The sequence below is a fragment of the Canis lupus genome, chromosome 23 (genome assembly GCF_003254725.2).
Source record: "Canis lupus dingo isolate Sandy chromosome 23, ASM325472v2, whole genome shotgun sequence".
NCBI lineage: Eukaryota > Metazoa > Chordata > Mammalia > Carnivora > Canidae > Canis > Canis lupus.
This window is the reverse complement of record NC_064265.1, coordinates 26,412,769-26,438,460: the sequence shown is the minus strand read 5'-3', so window position 1 is coordinate 26,438,460 and position 25,692 is coordinate 26,412,769. Positions and strand designations below refer to the sequence as shown.

The 25,692-nt window shown below is 45.6% G+C and overlaps 1 protein-coding gene across 4 annotated transcripts in view; it reads right to left on the bottom strand.

The window, feature by feature from the left end:
- Positions 1-25,692, bottom strand: part of RFTN1 (raftlin, lipid raft linker 1) — a 207,064-nt gene that overhangs the window by 35,163 nt on the left and 146,209 nt on the right. For all 4 annotated transcript variants that reach the window (XM_025448729.3, XM_025448728.3, XM_049099568.1 and 1 more), the window contains 3 exons: positions 24,945-25,284; positions 16,109-16,312; positions 4,621-4,736 (listed from right to left, as the gene is read on the bottom strand). In XM_025448729.3, coding sequence (XP_025304514.1) covers positions 4,621-4,736; positions 16,109-16,312; positions 24,945-25,284 — 660 coding nt within the window. The remainder of the gene's footprint in view (positions 1-4,620; positions 4,737-16,108; positions 16,313-24,944; positions 25,285-25,692) is intronic.

Here is a 25,692-nt window from a genome sequence, read left to right as displayed (position 1 = left end):
GTGTGTCTCTCATGAATAAATAAATAAAATCTTCAAAAAAATGTTCTATGGATGGACTTTTATCATACTACTCACAACTGCCTTTAATTTAGGCCACAGGCTTCCAACTGAGAAAAATGCAATGCGTTTGGCTCCATACTTTCTCTAGCCAACCTCAGCTGTGCTTTCAGAATAAGATCAAGGCAACAGGGAGAGGATCTTTCTAGTTGATGACCCTAGGTGACCAATAAAAGAAAGTGCTATTTACTTACTATATGCCAAGTACTACACTCACAACTTTTAACATATTATTTTCCTTCATTCTCAACTTTGAGAGGTTAACAGTATCTCCACTCATACAACTGAAAGATGGATAAACAGAGGGGATGATTTACTTTTCATATATTCAGTCAGCCGGCTGGTAATTAGAGAACCAGGATGGATTGCCAGGCCAGACTCTAAATTCTCTTTCCAACATATTGCAGTGTCTGCAGAACTGTGAAGAGCTAGGTAGGCTTTCTCATGAAAGCATACATGTGCACAGGTGGACAGGGAAGTCAGGAAGCTGTGGCTAAATGAGAACGTTACATCTGTACACGCCGCTGAGGCTACCAATCTGCACAGGAGTAAGGAGGCAAAAAGCAGCAGGACAGTCCCAACTGTGAGAAAAGGGAAAAAGCTGGTCAGAAATGTTTTGCGGCCAGAGCCCAGGAGTTTATGGGCTGGCCTGAGAGGATAGAGGTTGCCAGAAAGGCAGGGTCAATCATGAGCCAAGAGGGACCTGCCCAGGGCTTGAACAGGAAAGGTCTTTCCGAGATGCCAAAAGGGTGGAGAGGAGAGGACGCCATTGGGGTCTCAAGGGTGGAAGCTGAGGTTGCTGGACAGACGCCCACATACCTGGAGGGGCAAGCAGAAGAGGGGCTGACTGTGGGGGCAGGCGGGGGTGGTCCTACAGAGCCTCTTCAGAGAGCTGAGCCATGGGCAGACCTGCCCTGGACTGGACGCTGCTGGGCCGTGCTGGGACACAGCTGTATACAGGTGGTTCTGCTAAGGCGGAGATTCTCAAGGGTGGGCTTGAAAAGGAAACGCGGTAGGGAGAACTTGGATATCTGTGTGTTTTAAAACTCTCAAATGATTCAAGCTCAATTCTGAGAAATGTATGTGTACGTAATGCTGGATGAACCAAAAGGCTTCAGCCCAATTCAGGAAGCATTTGCTGGAAGCCTTAGAGAACAAAGATGACCAACCCCCAGCCAAGAAACTCAACGTGAAGGAAGGAAATTGGATAAAGAAATCACAGTGATCATAATAGGAATAGACAGGCTTATGCACAGAGAATTATAGAAACACAGAAGAAGAGTCTTTAACTCTGAAGGAGTTTAAAAGGCTTCCTGGAGGAGGAGACCTATAAGCTCACCCTAAGTCTGCTTATACCAGCTTTCAAAGAGGAAGAGAAATCCATATAGGCTAAGGGGTACAGTCTGTCCAGAAGAGAGCTCCCCTCCTTTCGTCCTCCAGAGATGGCAATCAGAGGCTGATGCTGCTAAATGGACAAGGGTCTGTTTCTACTGTGGGAAATCTGGGAACACTCCAAAGGCGCTAGAGAAAAGAACAAGTCTGAAGACTTGTGCAGAGAAAACTGGCGAACACCTACATCAAAACCATTAATCCACTTGTCACCATCAGGAAAATTAAGAAAATGTGTTTCTGCCTAGCTGGATGCCAGCCACACCTGCCTATCATGTTGACGTGTGATAGAATAAAGGCCTAGCCAGTGATGTGCTGCTAAATGCTTACAACTGGTTCTGAGGGAAAAAAAAACAAACCCTGATTTCTAAGGTTTGCCAGTTTTCATGGCGCAGTACTTCCACTGTGGCCAACTTCAAGTTACCAATCTGACTGAATCTGTCACCGAATAGGGAGCTGGGAAGAAATGCACAGACCTGGCTTTGCAAGCTGGTACACACCACTGGGTCAATCATGAGTCTTAAAACCCTAGGTCATTTCCAAGGATCCCTAGAAAAAAGCCACAGCATTCCTGCAGTGAGTGTGTGTGTGTGGGGGGGGTGGGCATGCAGAGAGAAGAAGACAAGGCACAATGATGACACGACTAAAAACTAGTATCACTAAATTAATCAATGCACAAAAATTAGAGATCATGACAAAAGAGTTCAAACATCTCAGAAAGAAATAAAATTAACAAATAAACCTAATGAAAACCAATTTGCCTATCCAGGAACACTTTCTGGGTAAATGTTAATCTTTCCCGATCTCAGCTCTTAACCCATAACATTGATCTCTGAATCAAAAAGACAATCGTGTTCTTATTTCCTTATTTCTTATTTGCTGTAACCTTATCTTCCTCCCACAAACATTTTAGATAGGATGCATTCATTCTAGTTATCCATCAAGGTCTCAGTTAGTTTCAAAGGCTAAAGAAAGCCAAGCCATTGGGGTACTTTCCCCCATCACGACTTTCATCAAACAACACACTAGACATCTGTACTGTCCTTTTAGAGACTGGTTCTTGAAACTGTGGATCAGAATCCCCTGGAGGGCTTGTGAAAAGGGATTGCCAGGCCCTACCCCCAGACTTTCTGTTTCAGTTCATCTGGAGTGGGGTCCCAGAATCTGCATTTCTAGCAACTTCCTAGGTGATGCCAAAACTGCTGGTCCTGGGACCACATTTTGAGGTTTTGGATCATTGCCATCAAGTCCCCTTTCTTGAGGAAACCGCAATGCCCTCCTTCCCTGAACAGCCATGTTAGTGTGCAGACAGCAAGAGATGTGACACATGTCCCGTGGCCTGCCGATCACTTCCATACATGCACCTGTTTCCATGTATGCACCTTCCATACAAGCACCATGTGTGGCTTGCTGTTACAGCCAAGTGTTACAGAGCAAACAGAGTTACTGGATGTTGAAGCACGTGGGCTGTTTCAATAGGGTCCTTAGGATCCTCAGTTGCTACCTCTGTTTTTTTTTTTTTTAAATTTTTATTTTTTTTTATTTATTTATGATAGTCACACAGAGAGAGAGAGAGAGAGAGAGAGAGAGAGAGAGAGAGAGAGAGAGAGAGAGGCAGAGACACAAGCAGAGGGAGAAGCAGGCTCCATGCACCGGGAGCCCGACGTGGGATTTGATCCCGGGTCTCCAGGATCGCGCCCTGGGCCAAAGGCAGGCGGCTAAACCGCTGCGCCACCCAGGGATCCTGCTACCTCTGTTATGTCATATTTTATCCAATCACATGCAGTGGGCTGGATGAGCAGCATGGTCCCATCTTAAATTCAGGAAGCTTCGGGCCGAGAGGGTCTTGACCTGCCCTTGTTGGGCTCTCCACATTATACCGAGCTTCACCTCCTTTGCATTCCATTTCTGGTGAAGGGAGCGGCGGTCCACTGAGACCAAAGTCAGGCAGGAGGAGCTCACAGAGCCTGACAGCAAACCGGGTCATCGCCAGAGTCCTACCTTTCCTTAAGGACCCCCAGCGCCCAACCTAACTGGCCCTGGATGCTGTGTTTTTGGAATTCCTATTGTCTCACTGATTACTATAGTTTTCCTTTGCACTCTTGCTTTCATACTTGCAAGCATCACTGCTCGCATGCAGGCACGCCCCCACCAGCTCCACTGCCAGTCTCACGCCTGCTCAGAACTGGGTTAACAGTGCCCTTGGGACACCAGCTGCCATCCAGCAACCAGGTAAGGGAGTCGCCTGCCATCAGGTTGCAGTTCCAGAAGGCACGAGGGCACGGCATGCACCCAAGGTCTGGTGGGTCCTGGCACCATATACTCCTTGCAAAGACCTGCACCCACATCTGTCTTACTTTGGCATAGAGAGCCCGGTTTGGCAAGGCTCCTCAGGGCAATGCCAACCCTGTGTTCTACTCAAGAAATCAGTTCAGAATTCAGTCCTGTGTGTTCAAACCACTTATCCCTTTATCCAAGATATGGGCTGGGTAAGCAACTAGTCTGAAAAGCCCATCCCCCCTATAGTTGGGAGAAATCTCCTCAAAGTACATACTGGCAAATCTCAGAAATAAATCAGCTCTTCCAGGGTCCCAGTGGAACATGGCTTGAGGAATTCCTCTGCCCACAGCAGTTTGGTGGCTTCGGGGGTCAGTATTTCTCAAAGACATCCCTCAGCACTTACTGTGAAACCTTGGGTCAGGGACCTAACCCCTCTGTGCCTCAGTTTCTTCATCTGTAAAATAGGGGCAGTCATGTGCTTGCCTCCTGGGCTTACTGCACAGAGTACGTGAGTGTATGTGCACAAATTTCTTCTAAGGATACTTGGCAGAGGGAGCCATAGGGTCTAACTCCAACAATAATGCCCTTATTATGGTAGCCACAAACTGTGTGCAGGCCTCATTTATGTCACTTAGAGTTTTCAGTTATAGGCAAATTAGTGAAAGAAGAATCTCCTTCCACCCAATGATCCAGCACACACATGTGTTTTTCCTACAGAAAGGGAAAGTGGGGCCCCAACTGGAGGGTGTGGCAGTATGAAATGGGCCTTGGAGGGTCTACCCAGGTCAAACTGCCTTTCAGAGAAGATCTGCAACAGACACGGTCAGACCCAGCGAGCGGATGAAACAATCACTGTCCAAACAAAAGAAGCACCACTGCCAATCCCACACTTACTTCCAGGACTGTCCATTGTTCGACAACAATAGCATCATAGGCCTGCATGGTTTTGCTATCTTCTGTGGAAACAGCTTCAAAGATGAATACTCCATCTGTCAGGCTGTGTAAGGAATCTGTGGAAAAAGAAAAAGGCGGGGGGGTGGGAGAGTTCTGTAAACCGTCTGTGGCAGAAGCCTTACAAGCAGCGAAAATTTTCACTGCATTCATTAATAATCCCAATCAGAACATCTTTTCAGCATGTTAATTAAAGAAGGCACACACAGCCATAGAGTCTAGCCCCATCAGAATGAATGAGACTAATTTACCTCGCAGTTTTGAATAATATCCTTGATTTTATGAGCCCAAATTTCATTGTTAGCAATCACCATTTGATTTCACGCTTTACCTTCTTCTTCACGCTCCAGCGTCAGGATGCACTGGGGTGAACTTATTCAGGGTAAAACACAGTCATTTAGAGACAGTTTTTAGAAGAAAACTATATTTAGGTGAAAGGATTTTTTTTTAAAGGGGGAGAGATAGAACACACCTGATCTGAGCTTGGCGGATGCATTCTATATGCGCTCATTCTTGGGAGTTCCTCACGATGTGGGCAGCTGAACAGACAACACTTTAGCTAGCTCTTGTCAAGAGGCAGAATTTGAGGGAAAGGGGAATTTTCACAAAGGATTTACCACTGAAAATGTTTCCTCGGGCATTGCTCTGGTCGGTATTCCAGGGTCTGAGTTCCATACAATTCCACAAAAGTATTAAACAGATAACAAGATTCAAGAAGGATTCATGGTCTTACATAATGAGAGTATAAAGAGAACAACAAGGTCCCTACCACAGCAGGAATCATTAAGATAGGTGCTATCTGCCCCTTCCTTTTTCTTAATGGCTCCTACATGCCCTAAATTCATTTAGATAAGAGATTGTGGGAAAGAGGTCTTGGAGAGAGAAGCAGGTGGCTTGGATCCATGCCCTATCATGAAAAGTGATGTGACCCCTTTCAGAGGTTTGGTCTCTCGTCTGTGAAATGGGATTATGGATATAGACTGACTCCTGGACGCTAGATTCTGTTCAACAAAATCAATCACACTGCTATGTACTGAACTGTATCTCTCCTCACCCCAAATTCATATTCAAAGCACTAACTTCCAAAGTGACTGTATTTGGAGATAGGGCCACTAAGACAGTTAATGAAAGTTAAATGAGGTCATCAGGGTGTGCCCTAATCTGATAAGGCTGATGTCCTTACCAGAAGAGGAAGACACCAGTGTGCCTTCCTCCCTTCTCCTTGCACGGAGGGAAGGCCAGACGAGGACCTAGAGAGGGAGGGTGGCTGTCTACACATTAGGAAGATACGCCCAACCAAAAACTGAATTAGGTTCAGTTGAATGTGCTTAGCCAGCACCTTAGCTGTGGACATCTAGCCTTCTGAACCATGAGAAATAAATGTCTATTATCTAAGCCATTCAGTCTATGGTATTTTATTATGGCAATACACGCAGAAATATATTTAATGATATACTATTTTTATTTTAAAAGAATAATTCACATAATAATACGATTTTTTGAAATTTTATTTTATCAGAAAGGGAGGTAAATTCAGAAAATCCTTTGAATCACACTGGAGTTCAGGAACTGCCAGCATTTTCAAGAAGCCACAAAAAAACAAGACTGGCAGATGTAAATACTTAACAAATATTTAGCTTCTGTCTTCCAGTAGACATCATAAACAAAATCGAAAGGCCATTAAGTGAGAAAATTATTTGCAACAAAAAAGATAAATAAATAAATGGCTACGCTTAACATTCTTTATATGTGTATAAAAAGCTTACGGTGCTTAAGGGAATTTTAACTGCACGATCTTTCTGGAGAGCGATTTCACAAGGTCTCAAGAGCCTAAAACAGAAAAGTCCATCCTCTTTGACCCAGAAATCTTACCTCTTTCAGTCTATTTTACGATAATAACCACTAAAGCCATCAAATATTTATCTACAAGGAATACTTATAAAATTACTTGAAAACATAATCTAGGGGCTCCTGGGTTGCTCGGCTAGTTAAGTGTCTGACTGTTGGTTTCAGCTCAGGTCATGATCCCAGAGTTCTGAGATCAAGCCCCATGTCAGGCTCCATTCTCAGCATAGATTCTGACTGAGATTCTCTTTCCCTCTTCCTCTGCCCCTCCCACTCATGTGCTTTATCTAAAATTTTAAAAAATGTTTAATTTAAAAAACATAATCTAAATGCTCAACAATGCAAATATTAAACCATAGACAAATAGTTAAGTAAGGCAGGAGACTTCCATACAATTAAATACTATGTGGTCACAAAAGAATCATGGGAATTTAATGACTCAGAAAAATCCTTAGAGACAATGTTATAAAGAAAAAAAAACAAGATACAAGACTACAGTATGAGCTGTATGTGAATTTTTATGTTAAAAAGGGTTAGACACACAAACTTTAAGGGAACACATAAAATCTAGTGGCAGGTATGAGTGGCAGGCTGAAGTATAATTTTAATTTTTTTAATCCTTTTCTACAAGGTGAAGCAAGAGTTAACACAAGCATAATACAAGTAACAGATAACACACACACACAATAATTTTCTTTTTCTGTCTTCCACATGGCTCTTGAAGACAGAACTAGGATCAAAAAGTTTTAGGAGGGAACCCTGGGTGGCGCAGCGGTTTAGCGCCTGCCTTTGGCCCGGGGCGCGATCCTGGAGACCCGGGATCGAATCCCACGTCGGGCTCCCTGCATGGAGCCTGCTTCTCCCTCTGCCTGTGTCTCTGCCTCTCTCTCTCTGTGTGTGACTATCATAAATAAATAAAAAAAAAAAATTAAAAAAAAAAAGTTTTAGGAACTACAGGGAGAGAATTTTAGTACAATAGAAGTAGAACCTTCCTTAGTCTAAAAACTGGTAGATAAAACTCAGAAGAGTGAGCACTGTGTTACTGGAAGAATTCAAACTTATACTGAAAACCTTTCCTAGTGGCTCATCCATTCATTCCAATGCTTACCTAGCATCAATCTCATGTAAGATACTCCTGTGGTCACCGGAGATCTTGCAGGCAGAAGGACAAATGAAGTCTACGCCCCACAGAGCTTACCTTGCAGTGAGGGAGGGAGTCAATAACATAATGTCAGAGGTAATAAAGGCTATAAAAATATAAAGTAGGCTAAGGGGAGAGAGTGAAAGTGGAGGCAGTGGTTGGCTATTTTTGGAAGAGGTGTCCAGGGCATGTCTCTCCTTTTGAGTAGCAATAGGAATTTAATTAAGCAAGGAAGCCTTATGGATCTTTAGGGTTTGAGAGTTCTGGATAGAGGACAGAGCTGGAGTAGTAGAAAGGCACAGTGAATGAGGAGCAGCCAAGGACCACAAGAATGGTGAAATCATAAGAGAAGAAAGTCAAGACTAACAGAACTGATGGGGAGACCAGACAACTTGGGACTTATCCATGTGACTTGTCTGGCCAATGGCATATTAGCAGGTATGATGCAACAGGTGCTTGGCAGGCACTTGTGTGGTTGAGCTTAACCTCTTCTATCTTTGCCACCACTTTGAGAGGACATGCTCAACTAGCCCATTGGTTCCAAGAAGCTGAAAGACACATAGAACAGAGTTGCCCCAGTGGATCTCAACTGAGACCAGCTGACCCACAAACCTGAGAGTGAGCCCAGCTGAGGTCAGCAGAAATGCTTCATGGGGTTGCTTGGGCCAACCCACAAATACTCGAGAATAAATTATTACTGTTTTAAGCCAATGATGCTGGAGTGGTTTGTTACACAGCATTATTATGGCAATGGTGACTGATACAATGTCCAACCTAAACCTAAGAAAGATGAGACTGGTGTACTTTTGGTTGGCTTGGGGGTATTCTTGATTATTTCAGAATGACAGAAAGGCCTGGCCAGCTCAAAAAACCACAGCTATGAGAGTCATTCCTGTAGCACAGTAGCATTATCCAGATACTATTCCAATCTGACAAGATAATACTGCATTTCAAGTAAGATCAATGTAAGTTAATCAACACCATGCTCCGGTTTCTCCTTTGTTCCCTAAACTGAGAGTCTGTTATTAAACAGCTTTGGCTAAAGTACTAAGCTTGCCTCTCTTATCTGCTCTATTATAAAGTTTTCTCCAAGTGTTTGCTGGATTCCCTCCTGAGAGATATTTTACAGAGGTAACCAGGGAAGAACAGGGCTGCTTTTCAGCTGAATCACATTACAAGTATTTGGGGCTTCAGGATAAGATGGACCAGAGTCAAGCTGATTTTTAAAGTTCTGAGTAACAAAGATCTAGCTGGAGCTCCTGGCACAGTAGGAATGCCCTAGAGAACTGCTTTGAATAAAGCTTCCCAAGTCCTGACCTGGGGATTCTCAAGACCAGAAGGGACTCAATGATTCCATCAGGATTATACTAATACACCACAAATTCCCACAAGCCTTCTACCAAAAGAGTTTATCTCCAATTTCCAAAGTCTTTACATACAAATCTCCTCAATGGAAAACCTGCAAGCCCTTAAAATGTGCCTACCATGCGCTTGACTTACTAAAGAACCCGATCTGACATAACCATGATGATGTGTATTTAGCCTGCCAAGAGCACTGTATGGCTGAGCTGGAGTCCAGAAGGAGAAAGAAGACACTGCCAGTCAGCCAGACTTTCCCTCCTTCCTCCCAGGTCACAGGCCCGGAAGGAGGACTGTGTGGTCAGTGGGAAGAGGTACGGCCAGACCTGGGTATAAACCAGGTCCTTGTTTATACCACCTCATCCACTGTCTGCTTTCCAGCTCTCAGCCAGCTACTCTGCAATTCTGAATACAGAATGCTGATTCACTTAACTATGAAGCAAGTTCAGAATGGCTGTCAAAATTTGATCATCTGTAACAGCAAAAAGGTCAATGAACCACAGAGAGCAGACAGCTGGGCTTTTAAAGAGCCCCTTGTTTTGACGGCCTTGTCCACTCCCCATCTTCTCATTACCTTCTTGGCTCAGCCTTGCTGCAATGTGTGCCGGGCTAGGTATAAATAGGTCTAGCTTAGAGTGAAGGCTCCCAATGTAAAAGGTTAAATCGCCCTACATCTATGGAAAACACTCCATTATCACTGCATTTTTTATTAAAGTAAAGATGCTTCCCTACTGTGCACAGAGAGCTATTTGCCCTGATATTGTATAAATATTTGATGCCAGTCTTTTGGCAAAAGGCCACCTTAACATTCCAAGCTTATGATTTACAAGAAGGATGTGCGAAATGGAGATTTGCCCTATTATTCCAAGAGATAAATTCTAGGGGGCCACTGCTCTGTCCCTGCAACCTCTGAGACCTAGCAAGCTAAACTTTGGGCTTATACTCATGGTGTTCTCCAAAGTCCAGCTGGAAACATGCACACAGTGACAAGTATGTGGCCTAATTTTGTGGGATGAAATAAAAAGTTACCATTCTCCTTTTAACAAGCTAGGCTGTATTAAATTGTTCCCACTGGGGTAGCTGACCTAACAGATTTCCTTGGGTCTCTGAGAGCCCGCCCATTCTCCCCATCAGAGGCTGTGCAGTGCTCACAGCACCATCTTGGTGCCAGGAATGGCACATGACAACTGTATAACCATAATTGCATGTACTCTCATCCTTACCTGTAACCTCACCATAAATGTAATCACTGTGAAGCCAATCCTAGGTCATGGTGCCACGTTGCTCCCCAAGCATATGATGCCTAATTGATATTAACAAAAGAGTGGGTAGGCCTACTGCCTTCTACTTCCCAAGCACTCATGGCTCCTCTTGGCCTGTCTTCACTCCTGTTTTCTAACTTTGAAGTGGTTAGTGATCTAGAGGAGGTATTACCCCGCTTCAGTTACAGCAAGGTGAGCCTGCAAGTTCAGAGCCATTTAACCAACCAGACGGGGAGGAAACGCTCTGATCTGCTTGCTGGATGTGAGGCACATGGGCCAGGCACAGTTAATAGTTTCCCACTGAATCCTTCCCCCAGATCTGCAAGGCTAACCATTACTTCTTGGTGAGTGAGTGAATGGAGGCTGCAGAAGTTAAATCATGTGTCCATGTTCAAATGGAATGAATGCAAGGGCCAGCCTAGATCTAAAATGTGGTTTGTTTGATCCCAAAGCCTATACCCTTTCAATCACTAATGGATATTTACTGAGCTACCATTCTGTGCCGGGCACTGGGGTTCCAGCCCAGGTTCCTAGCCTTATGGAGTTACCTGACTACTATGCCATACTCCACACCTGGCATTTTAGTGGGATCACAGTGAGACTGGCCTTAGGGCTTCAGTTTGGGGCCAAATCTGTGCAGATGCCACACCTTCGTACATGGAGCAAAAGGAAAAAATGAAAATATACTTGGAAGTGGATCAGTTGTACATATTGACACAAGAGATGGTGTATAGCAATGAGAAAAAAAAATGATCTACAATTACATGTAAAAATGTGGATGAATCTCACACATACAATGAGCAAAAGAAACCAAACACAACAAGGGGATTCATTCATATACTCCATTATCAAAAGTTTACAACTAATCTACAGTGTTTCTAATTGGGACTACAGTCACCCTCTGGGGATAGGGACTATGAAGAGGGCTTCAAGGGGACTGGTATCTTCTATTTCTTAACCTGGTACTTGTTACACAGATATACTCACTTTGTGAAAATCTACTGGGCTATTATCTTTATAATGTGCATAGTTTTCTGTATGTGTGTGATACTGCATTAAAAAGTTCATTTGAAGATGTGCTAGGGATACAAAGGAAAATGCATTTATGGTGTAAGTGACCTCTACCCTTCACAAGTGGCTTCTCTGAAACAGAAGCCATGCCTGTAATCAATAGGCCAAACATTCCCAGAGATGGCAGTGTTCCAAGGGAGTGGCTGCTGGAAGCACCTGGAACTGCCTCATCTCCCTTCCTTTCCATTCCGCCCACATCTAGCTCTTTAACTCCCCAGGTTCCTGTGATACACACCCTAACACCAGCTTCTCCCCTCACCTCCACTGGCATTACTTAGCATCATCCAGAAACCTTTATCGGTCATCTTCTGTATACTGCATACAGTATACAAACACTGGGATACTAAGAAGTAGAGGATGCAGAACACGCCCAGGGGTTTTTAAGTACGCCTGTGTAAAATATGTATCTCTGTGTATTTTATTTGAAATATATACATGTATATTTTGCAAATATAAAGTAATGTGGGTCATGCTAGGCATCAAAAAAGATGATATAAATACCAAGTGTCATCTCTTAATGAGATGCAACATGTAAAACTCAACATCATCTGGAAGGTGCTGTAGTCATGGTGCTTAATTTATCAAGGCTGTAGAACTAAATTCCAGTTTACAGAATAGAGAGGCTAGAGAATTAGGTAAATGACATCATGAAGTACCAACCAGACAAATAATACAAGACATTCTGCAGGGTAAGAGGCCGGATTTATTTCAAGCAGCAAGGGTCATAAAAAATGACTCTTTTAGGTCAAAGAGAAGTGAGGCCATGGTCACCACATGCAGTGCATATTGGTGGACTGGGTTCTGGTCTGAACCACTTGCTGCAAAGGACATTTTTGAAACAACTGGAAACATCTGAATGTAGGCTGGATAAGGATCATACTGCCAGAGATGTCAGGAGTATAGAGCTAGGAGAGGGTGACAGGAGGGCCAGGGGAGCTGGGGGGAGGAGAATTAGGACGGGCCAAGAGAGTATAGTGCAAAGGTGAGGTCAGGGAGGTAAGGATAGGGCAAGGGTAGAATAAGGAATGCAGAGCAAGGACAGGGTCAGCCAGGGGACAAAGGGAGGACCAGGGCAGGCAAAGAAAGTTGATGGTGGCAGCAGTAGCATCAGTGGCCTGTGAGGGCAGCACAGATTCTGTAGGCCTGGAGGCCCTTGATGAGAAATCAGGCTCCTGAGTGGGTCTTCAGATGGTGGGCACCCGGCTCTACCTTGCCCTTACCCTTGAGGATACTCACCCAACTCCTTATCAAGAGCAGAAGGATTCCCCTCCCAGCTTCTGCCACCCTCTGGAAGCACAGATTCTGACATTTGTTTCAGTGGGTGGTATTTCTTTATACCTATCTGCCCTACTGTCCGACCCACCCCTGTATGCATCCACACCAGTGGCTGGCAACCCAGGTCCTGCTACTTCCCTAAAGGTGACTCTGGAGCTCTCTTCCTTCCCAAAAGCCAGCCAAGGCCTCACTGGGAGCCTAAACCTCTTGCCAACATGGTCACCTCCTTTACTCCCTCCTCACATGGCTTTTCCCTCCCCTTACCCTTCTTTCTTCCTACTACTCTCCTGCCAATTACTAGCTGGTAACATTAGCAATGACTTAACCAGTCTGTACCTCAGTTTCCACAGATATGTAACAGGGATAATAACAGTATCTGCCTCATTGAGTTGTGGGGAGTAAATGAGTTCCTATGTTTGAACTGCTTAGACCAGCACAAGCACAGAGTGATTGCTAGGTGTCTTTTATCATCATTATGCTTCATTTTTATCTGTACCTTGGCTTGCCAGGCCTCAAGGGCACAGCTTCCCCAGCCCAAGATACCCGGTCCTTCTAAAGCTTAATAAATTATTCCAGGAGAGGAGCTCTAGAGACTGAGCAAGGCCCAAACTTGAGGACCACTCAAGTCTTTCCATGTCCATGCGTGGGCAAAGACTTGAAAACAGAAGCTGGAGTCTTAACTAAATAGGTCTGAAAACAGAAGCTGGAGTCTTAACTGAATAATTCTGGCTAAAACATCACCCTGTTTATGGGACAAAGTTCTCAAGAGTTTTACGACTCTGTGGAAAATATCTCAGAGTATAAATATCTATTTAAGAATCAAGACTGGTGTTTTTCCAGATGGCAAACAGCTTAAAGATATGCTTCTAGCTCTGCCAGCTTTACTTGTAAGAACACTAATTACCTTATTAGAAATAGGTTCCTTTTTATAATTATGATTAGCTTGCCCTTTTTTTTTTTTTTTTAAATTCTGGGAAAAGAGCATATGTATATTTCATCCCTGGCCAATGGAAACCTTGGGCTTTTCCAGAGCAGAAACACCCTAACCCACTGAGTATTACTCCCAAGTCACATTCCCCTCCCATCAGAAGCATACAGGGTGAAATTGCATTTGAATTTTGAGTAGGTTTAAATAAATTTTGTTCTGAGAATTTTGCCATCCCTGAGACAAGCCATGCAGCTGTACTGAAGCCATAGACATGTCAGAGGCTTGGGGCTCAGCTTGCACAGTTGCAGTTGCCAGGGGAAATTTCATGTTCTGTCTTCAAGGCAGGAAGGTTGGATTTAAAGCAGTTAAAGCCAAGGGAGGATATAACAGCATTTCATTTTTTTGTTTATATATATATATATATATTTTTATTGGAGTTCGATTTGCCAACATATAGTGTAACACCCAGTGCTCATCCTGTCAAGTGCCCCCCTCAGTGCCTGTCACCCAGTCAACAGCATTTCAAATGCTCAAGTCAAATCTGAAGAAAAAAACTGCATGAATTATCTGTATTTTTGGACTCAGGGTCAGAGAATGGGGTAGGAGGAAGTAGGAAGCTGTCTTGATTGCCAAAGCCACAATGGCCCAAAAGATGATTAATGGCGTTGTGAACTTTCAAGGTGTCCTCAGTTTGCCCCAGACATGCTGGTCAGCAGGACCAGAGAAAGTTTCTCTTTTGACACCCGAATTCTCCAAAGTGAGGCTGCCTGTGTAGCTGCTACCTTGAGTGCCTCACTGAACATCTTTAAGGTGTTAGGACAACTAACCATCAGTTTCCAAGGGAGAAATTTAAACAGATGTATGGCCACAGAGAGCCTCTACAGGCCTAAGAGCAGATAAAAGGGGTCATTAGCACAACCCAAGATGGGTGATGGGGTGTCTCTGCAGGAAGCAGGAGGCGAAGGGCTCCTCCCTGGCCTTCCCTAACGCCAATGAATCAGGGCTGTAAACATGTGCCCCAAGTAGATGCCACTTGGTGTCTTATGGTGCATTTCAAAACAGACTGTGATGTTTTCTGGTCCAGGACCTTTGCAATCACCCAGGGAAAGCCTCCTTGTATAGAGGGAGGTTGCCAACCTTGCCACCAGAGAACCAAATCGATTCTTCATTAGTTGTATTAATGAAATAATATACTCTAGAACTGCACTAAGATACTACTAGTCAATAAGCACATATAGTAATTTAAATTTAAATTAATGAACATTATATAACATTTTAAATTCAGTTCCTCAGTCATACTGGCCACATTTGAAGTGGTCAACAACCATGTATAGCTGGTGACTACCATCCTAGACAGCACAGAGACAGAACTTTCCCATCATCGCCGAAAGTTCTTTTGGACAGGGCTGCTTGAGGTGTATTCTTAATGAGCCAGCCACCTTTCTTATGTCATTCATCCATTCTACAAATGGTTCTGGCCCCTCATGCTATATAATACCTTCTGCTATTGTATTAATATTTTAAATTATATACTGATATTTAGATAGGAACAAGGGACTCATTTCCAAAATTAAGACCTGGCTGTGCCGTACAATGTTCCAAGGCTTCAGATGATTTAAAGCACACATTCAGAACTAAGACTGATGTCTCTTCTGCAGATGTTTGCTGGCATTTCAAGGACTGCAAATAATGTAGAATCCAAACTCTGTTCCTGACTCGGCTAATTCTTGGAGAGAAAACTGCTCGACAACCAAGACACGGTGCTGTCAATGCCCCCCACCAGGTTTTGCTGGGATCAACAAATTTGGTGTTACGTTTCACTTAGGAATCCCGCTGACTGGCAGCCCTCAGGATCCTTACATGCTGGCATGTTGGCCTCACTCCCCAAACTGCCTCCCAGCTCTGATGGCGGGGAGTGACTCAACTTGCCTTTGTGTTAAGCCCAAACCCTTTCTTTGCCTGACGCATTTCCCCGCTGTGGGCACACTCTCTGCTTTAGAAGAGTGGTCATCAATAGTCCTACTCCATGCAGCAACCCCCAGAGATAACTCATTACTGGGGAGGGGGTACTGGGTGCCATGAGACCCAGAAACAGTGTGTGTGTCTCCACAGAGCTTATAGAAACTAGGTAGTTCAACTGACTTCTCTGGGGTTAATTCTAAGGTGCTGCTACTGCTACATCCAACTGTAATACTGTCTACAAACAATTTGCACTTTTGGAGCAGCATGATCCCAGGGGGTAATTAACAAACGGGGAATAATCTGTTTAAAGCCTTTAAAAGCAACATGGATTGAGACTATCATCAAAAACACAGAATCACTTCCCCTCCTCTGTCATTTTAGAAGATACTGGGCTGACTCCTAGAGAGGTTTAGGCAGGAGAGGTGGTGGATTTTGCAGACAATTCCTCAAAATGTGTTAATTAGAAATCAAACACAACGAGTTTAACGGCTGTGGGGCTTTCTGAATGGGGCAGGCTCTGAAGTCGGGCTAAGAGGAAAAGAGAAGCAGAGTTCATGAGGGCTTGCCCAAGGTTTGTAACTTCCATACCATTGACCATGCCAAGGTAGAAGACTGCATTCACCAGCATGCCTCCTTTCCGGAAGTGGTCACTCATGTGCTCCAACCAGTTGGCGTCCAAACTGCTCACCGTCTGGCCATTCTTGGAGACTCGGAGAGGAATGCTGACAGGATAGTATTGCCGGCACTTCTGCTGGCTCTTCGGTTTGTTGAAAAGGGTGAGGATCTCCATTTCTGTTGGGATTGGTAAAAGAGGCATGAGAGAAGAGGTCAAATTAGTGCTAAAAACCTGCCTCATTGGGTCTAGCGGAATCTTTTACGAGCCTTAAGAAATGATATCAAAGGTAAACTCTGCTAGATTGCACTGTTGCCAAAAAATAAAACCTGATTCCAGCTTATAAATTAGGGAGCCTTGAAAATGACATGGACGCAAAGGTTGAGCTTCCAGTGGGGAATGGGTTTTGAATCTGGCATATAATGAATAACTGTTATCTGGGATCAGTTTGTACAGTCACGTGTTTGTGAAGACATTGTAGACATTTCTAGAGATTCATACAAAGGTGTTTTGGGGAAAAAACAGTGGGCATATTTGAGTAAGAGCTGGTCTTTAAAAAAAAAGGTGAATATACAGAGGTACATAAAAATAAAAATATGGCTCTAATTCCAGGAACCTTGTACACCCCTGAACTATTTATAAACTGCAGTGGTGTTTCCTGGGGCTGAAACCATAATACTTAATCAAGTACCTCAAAAATACACCATTGATATGTAAAAATAAATATGTTCCCGTAAATGTTCCCAGGCAGGAGTGGCAGGTAGATGGTACCAGGAGTGAGGCTCTGAGCTTTCCTTTCCATTCACTTATAGCACAGTTCTTCAAAAATCAATACTCACTACCACCCAGCAGCTGACCCACACCAGCCCTACATGCTGCTGGCCATGAGTGAGCAGTATCAGCCTCGAGGAACAATTACCTGGAATTTCAATGTAAGTCTTGAAGGTCTATTTTTGTGTTACTCATTTAGTCAAGCAATCAGAGTTTACCCGGCTTAAAAAGCTTTGCTTACACAGGCTAGTCAGGAACATGCTTTGGTTTCCAAAAATATCTATTGGAATAAAAAGAAAATCCCCACCCTTCTTTCAAAGAAATATTTTAAAGGTCGTAAACAATGGTTGACATTAGCAAAAAGGACAACTATACTTAATGCTTACTGGAGAGATCTGGCCTAGAGCCACATTCTGGGACATGGTCTCCCATCCCTCAGTATCTCACAATTTTGCAGTATCCAAACACTAGCTGAATTATTATATTTCTAAACAGAATCACTTTCCTTTATTTAAATAAATGAATTTAAAAAGGAAACTTGGCTTTGTGGCCATAAGGGAAACAACTACCACTTGCTATAAACAGAAGGGGATGATGAGGCACATTCACACCAAATATGTCCACCCACATAACATCTAAAATTATCCCACATAGGTACTATATTCCGGGCAAAGGAAGTTTTTTACAGCTCCATCTGAGCAAACAGCAGCAGAGATCTCTGGGGAGCAGTGCCAGGCCATGACACTTTATCATCTGCAAGAGTTAAGCTACCAAGGGGCCATTTCAAGTTATCCATTGGATAGAACCAATTAGGAAAGAAAGGGGCCCATCTTCAAAAGTAGCCACCTGGATTTTAAGGAACTGAATTGAGTCTGTTTATTATCCCCACTCCAAATTACCTTTCTCAGTCCACTTGCCTAACTCAGGAAGCCACCTCTAGCCAGTAAACACTTTCGCACAAGAAATTAGGTCCTGGTGTCCAGAGGTAGTAATCACCAGACTACTTCATGACTTTGAAACACACTTGAGAAATGGAGTCATGCAAAGAAAGGCTTGTAACGGAGGGGAATCAAGCAATGGATTGGAGCTGACGGGATAGGATGTGAACTATATGATTCTCCAGTCCTAGGTGCTAGGGGTTCAAATAAAAGGCACAGCTACTAAAGACGAGGATAAGCAATGCTTTTTTCCTGACTTCATCTAGATTTCTTCCAAACCAAACCCTGTAAGTTTTTGAGTGCCAGTAATTCATTTGGGAAGTGGTCCCAGGAAACAGAGCAAGGGGGCAGGGGTAGGAAATAAGCAAGAGAAGAAAGCCTGTGAAGGATGCCTTCATGAGCAGGTTACTGCTATAGCTATAGGGGTTCAGTTAACAGGAGCCCCTGAGGCACTGTGTAGAACACAACTCAGACTGCCTTACCAAGGGGCAGGGAAGCCAGGGCATTTATCCTCAGGGATTGAGGGCCACTCCTGAGGTCTGAATTCTCTGGGAGTGTCTGGCCTACTGGGGCGTGTCCCCATTCCAGAGAACATCTGCAGACAGAGGCTAAGAAAACTGTCCTCAGGTGATCCCAGGGTGGCCCAGAGTACCAACTACCATGGTGTGCTACGGTCAAGCACAAACACATATAGAGATTTTTTTAATATAAAGATTTTATTTATTTACTCATGAGAGACACAGGGAGAGAGGCAGAGACATAGGCAGAGGGAGAAGTGGGGTCCCCACAGGGAGCCCAATGTGGGACTCGATTCCAGGAGCCAGGGATCACGACATGAGCCAAAGGCTCAACCACTGAGCTACCCAGGTGCCCGTAAACACAAATAGATTAAAAAGAAAAATCACAGCCTCTACATGGGAGAGGCGAGTGGAGAATTTGACGGTGGCCAAAGTCCAAAAATACATGACAACACTTCATCACACCGAAGGATTCCCCACTCATATGGCACGACAGAAACACAACTTTCCCAAATGCGTAATGGAACAGAAAAAGGGGAAGGCCAAAAGGGGAAGGGAGGGTGCCAGATGTGGGGTGAAGGGAAGACAGAGACTGTCCTCCACAAGGTAGGCAGCATGGTGCTGACAGCGCCCCTGCTCTCCCATGGGGTCCTCCCCAGGGAGGAGGGCTGAAGCTAGAGACAGAAAAACATTTTTCCGGAAGGGAAGGAAATGGTGCTGGACTGAGAGCATCCAACACGTTAGTAGCAATGAAATATTGGGAGAAACTTAATGTTGGATGCGTAACCCTTAAGTTAACTCTCTCCTCCCGCTCTATCCGTGGCCACAATCCTCTCACTACTCACATGGAAGCCGGCCAAGAGAAACTATCCCCAAACGATGCTCTTTGATGTTTTAATATTCTGATTCTCCAACACACATCATCACATGAGCGGGCACCAAGGGTTCCAAAAAGGAGTCCCAAAGTTTGTTTAAATTTTCTCAGCTGCTCTGTGACTCTGCCATGACCCCAGCTGGAAGATTTTTCCAGACATGGGACAGAAAGTCCCAAAGGAGGGGGGAAGACATTGTTTCTGAGAATGTTCTGAGAACAGCTGAAGAACTGGGACTGACAGAGCACTCAAGGAGCCAAGACTGTCTTGCCTTGTGTTATTTGTCTTGTCTTTCTCTTTCTTCCTGACTCAAGGGGCCTTGCTGTGTGCTTTGTAGATCCCGTGTGCAGAAAAGCAGTAATATGATGGGGGATACGTACACATTCGCTGGATTGACCTGAGCCAAACAAGGTCAGCAAGCCAGGGAAGGAGGCAGATGGCATGGGGCCTACTGGGTGCTGCCAGCCTGACAGCCAGGTCACTGAGGCCTCGCTCAGCTCCTTGGGAACAGGAAGGAAAGGTCTGAGGTCCATGCCAGGCAGTGGGGGTTTGAGCATGGGATGAAGTCTGCGTCCGCCTGTAAGTATGGCCCCAGAGAGCCTGTGACTGGCAGGTAGCGGCAAGCTGGCTGGGTCCTGGTGTTCCAAGAGACCTCCGGGCTGGAGGGAAGAGAGAGTTCAGAGTCTGGCTAAAGCATGGGGGCTCCAAGGGCCAGAGTAGGAGGAGGAGGAGGAGGCTGGCCAGTTGGCCGGGTGGGGGGAGGAGGGAGAAACAAGTAGGTGTCAGATTTGACCTCGTAGCTGGACTGAGAGCGGGCTAAGGTCTGCTGAGGTCCCAGGCAAGGGGGCTAAGATGAAAGGTCTGCATCAGAGAGCAGGGCTGTGGGCTCTATGGTGGGACAAGAGGGCAGAAAGGCTTGGAGCCCATCCAGATTCCTGACTCTGCGAGACACTGCTGCAGACTTCTGTCTGGGCCTGGTACTACCAGCGGGGCAGCTCCGGGCCTGGGTGGGGGCTATTTGTGAGGACAAAGTAGGGGAAACCCTGCACGCCAAGGAAACCCTGCACAGCCCTCTATGGGAAGCCCCTGGCAAGGACGGCAGCAGCCACGGGCACTTCCACCTCCACCACCTCATGTGACTCTCCCAGCCTGCAAGCAAGGGGCTGCATCACTTCTATGCCCAGAAACCTCAAGTGGATCCCCCAGACATCACAAACTGGAAAGTGGCAAAGCCAAGAGTCTTTAAAACCCCAAACCTTGGGTTGTTTCCAAATCTAACAAGAGGCTCATTTCATCAGTACACAGAAAGCAGGAGCTGCTGACCACGGGTGGGGAGCTCAATAGCTCGTTGTTAATGGACTGAGTGAAAGGCCAAAAAGATGGTGGCAGGTGGCAGGTCTGGGAAGAGGCAGAGCCACAGGGAAGAACCATCCTGGGGGCACAGCGAGGGGAGGGCGCTGGCCCAGCCCGGGAAGGGGCCAGACATCAGAAGGGCCAGACTCCAGAGGACACCTCCTCGCCCTCTCCACACAGTGAGCTGGCTGCCAGGGAGGCCTCCTAAAAAAAAATCCCCTCAGCTGAGAAATACAATTGAGGTCACTGGCTTGGGTTTCTGGCTGGCATTTCTCAGCATTTTTGAGTGACGAGGCACAGGATAAGAAGGGCAGTGCTTCGGAGATGTTTTATCATTATTTCAGTGACAGTGAGAACAATCTGAATTTGTGTGGACCTTTCTGGCCTCCATGTTTCTCTGACTCAAGATGTAGCAACAGAGACAAAGAAGGAAGGACAGAGAGGAACGTTGGAGGCGAGGGGACAGGCGACAGGTTGACATCGGGGGGACGCCTTCCTGACCTTCCACTGCACTGGCCTTCCCCACCTGGCCTGTTCATTACAGATGAAGAAAGCATGCTCCCCATTGACAGAAATGCATCACAAGGGGCCATTCATGCTCCTGTGAGCAGAGCTGCTGGGGTGCCATGTGTTCACCGTAAGGCAGGGGCAAGCACGGGAAGTGCAGCGTCTGAGGGGAGGCATGGGGCTGTCCCAGCACCAGGTCAGGAGATCTCTGCACAGCAGGGACATGAAACCCTCAGAAAATGCTCCAGGACCAGGAAATAAGGCGATGACCAGGAAGAGAACTGCATGATGGATCTCCAGAGGGACCTGCATGGGCAAGGGGGCATAACCTCCAGACCAGAGAGGCAGTTCAAGAGCCCACGGGGATGGGGAGGGCCCGCCTGCCTTGGGTCTGGATGGTGAATCTGCTGGCAAGCCCTATGTGAGCAGTTGCAGCCTAGACCTGGCTCCCCTAGGCCTCCTATAAAGGAAATAAATTAAACGAGGAGAAGGAGGGGGAAAGAGGGAGACTCCCTCTGGATTTTTTTTTAATTGTCTTGCTGTGATTGCCTATTTAAACCCACCTGGCAGAAAGAGGAGTAAAAACACTTCACCCTCCTTAGGGGGCCCTGAGAGAAAGGCAAGCTGAAAGCTGAGCAAGCAGCGGGGAGGGGAGACTGAGAGGATGCCGGGACAGGTTGGTGGTGCAAGGAAATGGCAAGACTTCTCAGGGAAAAGATTTAGGAAAGAGGCCCGGGTCAGGTGAAGGCCATGACCAATGCTGACATGCTCCCGCATGTCCGGCCTTCAGGGAGGCTGGATGCTCAAGCTATGAGATTAAACTTCACTACATGAGGGCATGGAAGGTGACTTTCCTTATCTGTGAAATGGGCTTAATAATAACATCGGCCACCATAAAGCTGTTGTGAGGCACCATCAAGATGGCACATCGGCAGAACCTAGACAGGCTCACCCAGGGTTACCACCATCACAAACTGTTGTCTATTCATCCCCCACAAGGCCATGTATGTGCACCAGCAATGCCTGTGTGTTCATTAGCTGATAAAAAAAGTCCAAAGCTCATTTCTGCCACACAACAAGGAATAAAGGATGGCAGAGAGCTGCCAAAATTTCAGAGACCCGTGGCCTCTTAGCAGAGAGATGGGGGCTGTGTGTAAACAACAGCCAGCCAGCTTGCCCACTGGGTGAGATTAAAGTGGGTATTATAACATCCTCCACAGCCGAAATTCCCATCCACTATTGGGCCGACCACCTCCAGACACACATTAACGCATTACTCCTCAGCAGGATCTGGTTTGTTAGGAGAGAACAGAGACTCTGAAGAAATGAGACACAGGCCAAGACACCTCAGCTGTTGAGGACTCTCTGTGTGTACAGCAATGGAAGGGAGTCTCTGGGTGAGAGAGGCAAATAGCCCCAGGGCAGCATGTGGAGGAAAGGGTCCTAGGGCAGGAGGTCTGGAAGCAGTCTGGGAGAAAGGTGGATTCTGGAGCAGGAAATACCAGAAAAGTCCCGAGGGGTACTTCAGTATTAAGTGTCTCCTTTCTCAAAACCAGGGTTCTGTGCAGGAGTAGAGGTCAGTAGGCAGGGCTACTGAGCCTGTACGCCAAAAATAACAGTTCACACTCAGAGTCAGGCAATGGTAACTGTTTTAAATGTACATCTCATTTAACATTCCAACAAGAAAATATTGCTCCATCTCTATTTTCCAGGGTAAGAAACCGAGGCACAGGAGGGTATTGTGCCCAAGACTGCCTAGGTAGAAGGTGACAAATGGAATGTAAGTCTAGATTCTAAAAGATTATTTATTTATTTGAGAGAGAGAGAGAGAACATGAGCAGGGAGGAGAGTCAGAGGGAGAGGGTGAAGCAGGGGAGTCCGATGTGGGACTCAATCCCAGGACCCCAGGATCATGATCTGAGCTGATGTCAAATGCTTAACGGACTGAGCCACCCAGGTGCCCCTGGAGTCTAGGTTCTTACCATAGTGCTACCTGCCTCTCAAGATTCCTGTCCTTTTCTCCTGAGGGGCCTGTGCCTGCCCTGAACCCTCACCCTGGTATGTTCCTCCAAGGAAGCCGGTCTTCCTATCAGAGATTCAGAGCAACAAATCCAGCCCAACACCACTGAGAAGATGGAGGTTTCTGGAATAAGACTTCAACATTCATCAGGAGATGCACACAGGGTCTCAGCTACTCTGGAGGGACCAGAAGTCTACCTCACCCTGCATGAAATGCCCCATAAATAAAGAACCCCACTTTAGGATCTAGACCTTGATTAAACAACAATCATAATATATCCCAGAATGGAGGTAGTAACTTAATCCCTTTAAGTTAACTTTGCAAATAAGCCCAGAATGAACCATCCCACAATTTTCTTTTTAGGAACTACTGACCTAATATAATAAAAGAAACTGTTCTACCTTCTTTTCTATTCTCAAAGCATAAACTGTTCCTCATCATTAATAAGAGGCTAATTTTGGGATGCCTGGCTGGCTCAGTCAGTTAAGCAACCGACTCTTGATCTCGGTTCAAGCCATGATCTTAGGGTCGTGGGAGCAAGCCCGGGGTGGGGCTCCATGCTCAGTAAGAAATCTGCTTGTCCCTCTCCCTCTGCTTTTCCTCCTGGTCAAATAAACAGATAGATAGATAGATAGTAGATAGATAGATGGATAGAGATAGATAGATAATCTAATTTTAAGAATCAGTAAATGAATCATAACATTAACCAGGAAGGTTAAGGCTAAGGAGAAAGGCCTCCTAAGGCCTGGGGGTCTCCTCGCAGTCTTGTTACTTGTGCACCTTCCAAAGGCTTGGAAAAGACCACAAAACTCATGTGAGAGCCTGGCTCTCAGGAAATGGCTGGACACTAGATTTCTTGGAGAAAGAAGAGGAAAGGGAATTACAGGGAAATGGAGTGAAACGTCACTCACCATAAACTGAGAGCGTCCGTCGATCTTATTACTCTATGAGAGCATCACACAGGGGAGACTGAGCAGAGAGGTGAAATGGGATGGCCGTTAAGGCAGCGGGGCTCACAGACCAGATCTGCCAGTTTCCAGCGTGGGTGAAGATTTACTCTCTAACCTCTGTTTACTCAGCTGTAAAATGGGCAGTGATACCACAGCTGACCCACATCACAGGGCTATAGGGGGAATTAAGAGATCAGTCATGTAAAATGCTTACTGGTGCAGGGCCCGGTACACAGGAAGTATCAATATAATGTTGGCTACTATCATCACTGTTGTATTGTTATTTGAAATTGCCAACCTAAAGTGCATGCTCTAATGGCCGTTACAATGTGATTAAGAGGATTCACATATTGGTGGCCTCTCCTTGGCAGTGTTCTCTCCACAGTGCTGATTTGTCAACTACACACACTCCCTGAAATCTGGTTGTTTACAGCCTAGTGAGTTGAATCACCAGTTTCCTGCACAATTTGTCCTCAAATGGCTTTCTTGATTTCTTTCTTTAGGCAGATATTCAAAATAAACGGACCAAAAGTGGAGCATAGGTTCTACATTGGTGCCCAGCATGTTAACGCTTCCTATGCTAAGAGCAAACTAATTCAAGGTCAGTGCAGGAGTGTGGGGATAAAGATCCCTCAGGTTCTAGAATCCACTTCCAATGTGACATGTTGGAGCAACTACAAGTCAATTTCATGTGGCTGTGCTCTCTCAGAAGTCAAAACCCCAAAAGCAATCAGTCAGGAGGCCCAGAAAAATCAAGTTTTGGATAGACAGCCATCTGTACACTCTCATTCTATTTCTTTTTCCTAAAATGCCATGGGAATTACTGGAAAGCTGTTAGCCTCTCTTTAAGTGGGTCAAGAGTCCCTGTGTGGACATACTTACTTCCCGAAAGTGGCTCCTCATGCACTTCCAAGAGGTCACCATCCGGCCCATCCGAAGTCTTGTTCACCCCATGTGGTGACAATGCTGCACCATCCCCATCTCCTGAGGACAAGCTGGGCTGCTCAGCAATGGGCGTCTCCCCTCCGGGGCCCTGGCCTGGCTCCTGGCTGCTGTGGGTCCCTGCTGGTGCACCTGGCTTCTCATCACCCCCACACCTGCCAGGCTCCTTTTCCGCATCTCTGGTGTCTGCTGGGGGGCTGCTGGCTGCTGGCTTCGCAGGGCAACCGTACTGAGGTATGACACCGACAAACTTCAGGCCCTGACTTGCAGCATCCTGGATCTGTGAACAAAATGAAGGGAACCGATTGAATGGGATGTTCTATCAAAGGGGAGCATGTACAACATCCAAAAACACCTCACTAAAGGCATCTGTGGGTATTTCAGTCTGAACATGAAATCTCTCAGATGCTCCATGTTCCCTCTAGGTGGTGGCCACACCCTAACCCTGGCCCCACTGGGGACAGAGAGCATGGGGCTTGCTCTTTTTAACTACGAGGCATGTGGCTAGACAGGGCTGAGATTACCTCTCTTTGAAATACTGCACGAGTCCCTTCTGGTTATTCTTTTTTCTAAGAGGCTACAAGAAGGTTCTAAAGGGTGGGCTGGAACAAAGAGTTTGAAAGAGGAAGTTCATTTTGGTAAGAGTTTATTTTTTTCGTTATTTTTTTTCTGATGAATCACCTACTTC